The 4,526-nt window shown below is 28.4% G+C and overlaps 1 protein-coding gene across 1 annotated transcript in view; it reads right to left on the bottom strand.

Annotated features, from left to right (window-relative positions):
- Nucleotides 1-1,586: 1,586 nt before the first annotated feature.
- Nucleotides 1,587-4,526, bottom strand: part of LOC111624503 — a 7,885-nt gene continuing 4,945 nt past the window's right edge. The window contains exons 2-4 of the mRNA XM_023367358.1: nt 3,001-3,197; nt 2,285-2,687; nt 1,587-1,633 (exon numbers count right to left, since the gene is read on the bottom strand). Coding sequence (XP_023223126.1) covers nt 1,587-1,633; nt 2,285-2,687; nt 3,001-3,197 — 647 coding nt within the window. The remainder of the gene's footprint in view (nt 1,634-2,284; nt 2,688-3,000; nt 3,198-4,526) is intronic.

The raw sequence follows: 4,526 nt of genomic DNA on the forward strand, positions 1-4,526 counted from the left end.
CACTATTTGTGTTATATCAAAATATAATGTAAACATTTTGAATTACTTTAGAAAACTAGTTTACGTGCTTAGTTATAGACACACAGTCACATTCATATACTTATTATATGTATAGTGGTATGCAGACGTCACTTGATTTTGATGTCTGCATACCACTATACATCCCGAAGAATTCCGAGCGCAGCTATGGATGCTGTGTATTTAACTTTTATGTAGCACAATCCACGATATTATAATTTTTCGAACGTAGGTATTATTACTATTCTAAATAAAAGAAAACCCTAACACAGGCAGATAATCGGGTGCATAAGTTATACAGTAGAAAACTCTTACAGCTTAGCAATAATCGTACTATGGTATTAGTTGTAATTTTAATAAAAAATTTTCTATTATTAATACAGTAATGCCTATTTAAGAACAATAACTACTGGAAATTTCTGCTTTGACAACTTTTGTTAGTTACTAAATTAACTAAACTATACTGTGGGCGTAACAGGAGTGTTATATCGCCATAGCTATCGTAAATTGCACTTAATTATTCAAAGTAAAGCTGTTTTTGCATCGAGTTACGCGGCATTAATCGACGTTTTAAAATACAGATAAACATCGGCCTGCCGATTGCGTCGAATTCCGAAAGATACCGCTAATTGCTAGGGCAAATAGATACAAAACATAAAAAGTAAATGGTTAATGAAACGAATATTAACACCCTTTTTTGCGTAATCTAAATGGCATTAGTGTGAGTATGACTGATAGCTGTAGAAAGCTGAAGCATTTCTCTAAGTGTAATTTTGCTTTCATTTTTTACTCTAAAACTCTAACAATATTTTGTAAAAGAATTAACCTTTAGGTCAGTGTTTATGACAAGGCGTCGCAGCATTAGACTCTGTTGGAATTGTTCACTGGTAGAATGAGGTTGTGTGAATTTAAATTGAGCGGCATTTTTTTAACCTTTACCTGTTTAAGAAGTGATTGAAATAAACGTGCTAAATCGATCAACCTTTATCAACGAGACGTGAAGAATTAAAATTCACACAATACTTTACATACCTTCTTAAATATCGACCACTCTACTTTTTTGTTTTCAAACATGGACACACCACAGACGAAAACTTGCGAAGAAAATGCCAAAAATGTCCACGCAGTTTGTAGTTTTTTGCAAACAGTATAAAGATTAATTAAAAAAATTTCAAATATAAAATTTAACAATTATTTCGATTAGAAAAAAAATTTCATATAATTGAATATTTAATCACGTAAACGAGTATAAAATTTGGTATTAAAAGACAGAAATTGTCATTTCTAAGAAAATTAAGTGACTTTAGTAATTTCCATTTAGTATTTACATTTTTACAATCTGAATATATAAATTATTTTAAAACTGCAAACATTTAAGTATTTAACAATTTCATACATAAGAAAAAAGTCGAAATAAAATTAAAAGTATATATTTAGCAAATGAGAAAATAGTTATATTCGTCTAAACTAATAAAATTTTAAAAATATTTCCTCACTTTTCTTTCGTATTCTTCGATCGTTTTTGTGTCGATAAAGATGTATCATTTTCATTTTTGATATTTTCGCATTCAGTTGTCTTGAAACTCCTGCTTCTGTTTCTGTTTATCATCGTACACTAAAACAAAAAATTAAGACTTTGTTATTTCTTAAATTTAATTATAATAACATTATTATATTATAATTCCTAATTATGCTTCTGGCAATAATATAAAAATGCCATTTTCTGCTTTGTGCGAGTCAAATAAGACTGTCAAGACTTTAGGATTATCAGAAAAGAAGAAACCTTCATTATGTTTTTTTAAGGTGTCTGAATAAGAATTACATGAAACTCCATCCGTAGTAAATATTCATTTAAAAATAAACTGTATTTTTTTAAATATTAAATAGGCATTGTCGAAAACCACAGGCTAATTCAGTGAATTGCATCTTTTGTTGTTGTCCGCATAAGTGACACGAACATCGACATAATATTGTTTTGGACAATTGAAATTTCAATAAAACAATATTCGAATTATTCTTTCACGTCACACCGCTACAAATGCTTATTTCAAATTTACACATTTACATATTCACATTGTGTAGTTACTGTACATATAATACACAAAATTCGGTCAACAATATTTTTAAGGTATTGAAATTATATAAAATATAAATATTGAGATCACACGAAATAATTTTCTTAAATGTATACTAATTGCGTATTGAATTCTTTGATGCTGCATTTTACTTGACTATAGCGTATTTCGAATAATAATAGTAATCTCACCTGTCTCAAATTTTTCACTTTTAGTGGATTGAATGACTTGTAGTGATGCTGTATTCATATTATTAACAAAGTTTTCTTCCTCAACGTCATCTTTCGTGGAAGATATTGATGACACATCACTTTCAACATTCATTTGTTGAATTTCGTTAATTGAGTCGACGACATCATCGGAATGTTCACTGTTTCTTAATTCGCTATCTGTGTGGACGGAATCATCCTCTTCTGATGATGCATTTTCGTATTCAAACTCGTCTTCTTCATAAATGATTTCATTTACAAGAGAAGATCTTTTAAAATTAATAAAATTCCATTTTAACGGTCTGTGAATGTAGATGTCGTCCACTGTTTCCGTGAATTGTTCCGAAGAATAATCAAAACCTTCATTCCTACGCTCATAGAAATTCTGTAAAATAACGAAAAATAAATATTTATAAATTTCGAATTTACTTAAAAAATGTTAAATTCATATTCAGCAATTTTATTGCAAATTAATATATTAAAAATTGTATTGTATGTTTAATAAAAACATGGAAACTAGAAAGTGATTCTGATTTCTGTTAGGAACAACATTCAAATACCAAAATATTTTTTAATTAATTGGCATAAAATTTATTTAATAATAAATAAATACATTACTCTAATTTATTTTTCGGTGATAAAGTTTAAAGAGATGTAAGAATTATTTAGTAGTCTATTAATATAATCTATAAGCTTACGTTAGAAGAAAATCCTTGGTCATCGGAAATATCAGAAATTTCGTCGATTTTTCTTTCTCGATTTCTATTCGAGGGTATTTCTGGTTCGATAATTTCAGTAATATCAGTATGTTTGGTGAAATTTCCTGCATTATCCTGATCCAAGTGGGAAGAGTTAGTTTGACTCGTGTCTTTGACATGAGTTGGACAATCAGAAACTAAAATATAAAAGAAAACAGAGTAATTATTAAACTAGGTTAATTCAAATATTATATAACAAGATTTTAACGTATATTTAGAATGTAATTTTATAGCAAAAACTAGATATTTATAAATATAAGAACACAATAGATATTCGGTATGTTTAAAAAGAAACGCGCCAGAGAATTTTGAAGGTAAAGCATCAGGATCAAATATATATAATGTGCTCGCTTTATGCTGGATAATTGGACTGCAAGTTGAAAAAAATTGTCGACTTATAAATTTTCACTCTTGTCTGTCAGATTATGAGTCTGTCTTTTTTCGATTTCAAGAACGGAGTTATATATAAGAAAGCCGACAAATAAATACTTTAGGAGCAGCATACCCAAATAACTATATATGAACTTTCGATGCAAACCGAGTCACGTTATTTCCATTCAAAGATTTCCTCCCTAATGCAGTTAGATAGATGATATTATTGTTAAAAAAAATTATTATATACAGGAGCAATCACTAGTAATTTGAGGTGGAAAGCGTATTAAAAATTTATTTAATTTCAAATATAATTAAAAATTGCAGCCAGGCTTCGTGAGGATGTCACAACAAACAATTGCTTGTTTTGGTTTGCAACACTGCCAAACGCAAATTAAATAAACAATACTCGTGTGTATTCCGTCGAATTACTTTCAAATGTAAGCCCAAATCTTCAGCTCTGTAACAGATATTTTGTAAAAATTGAACTCTTTAAAACTCTCAGACAACAAGAGAATGCAATATTACCAGTTTCATATTGTTAATTTAGAATTATACAAATAAGAGGAAAAAAATGCATATATAAAATCGAGATAAATTATCTGAGTCTTACAACATTATGATTATTTGATGAAAGAAAACGAGAAAATTTGCAGATATTATCTTATCCTTAAATGGAAATGCGCTCTTATCGTTGGAAACGTGGCTTAATTATGAAAAGTCTGCATTATAGATATTTAAACGTAAAAAATAAAAACTAAATTTCTGTTTGTGACGCCTATTTAATTTTCAATTTATTGTCTAATAACAATTAAACCAAAAAATATTTTTATACTACCAAAATCACAATAAAAATGAACAGAAAATAATGTATAATTTCAATTAACAAAAATAATTACATCTGATAGCCTTTGAAAAATGTATATTGTTTCCATTCGTTTAATTATGAAAACTAAATTTAACGCTATAAATGTATTTCGCAATGTCAATAAATAATAAAAAGTGCAAGATGTGGATGGAACAATATCGAATTGTTCCATCCACATCTTGCACTGGCCCATATTGATAGAATCCAGGCGCTGGCATATATTGAG

The sequence above is a fragment of the Centruroides sculpturatus genome, unplaced genomic scaffold, assembly GCF_000671375.1.
Source record: "Centruroides sculpturatus isolate CEXI.00-Female unplaced genomic scaffold, Cexi_2.0 scaffold336, whole genome shotgun sequence".
In the NCBI taxonomy this organism is placed as follows: Eukaryota; Metazoa; Arthropoda; class Arachnida; order Scorpiones; family Buthidae; genus Centruroides; species Centruroides sculpturatus.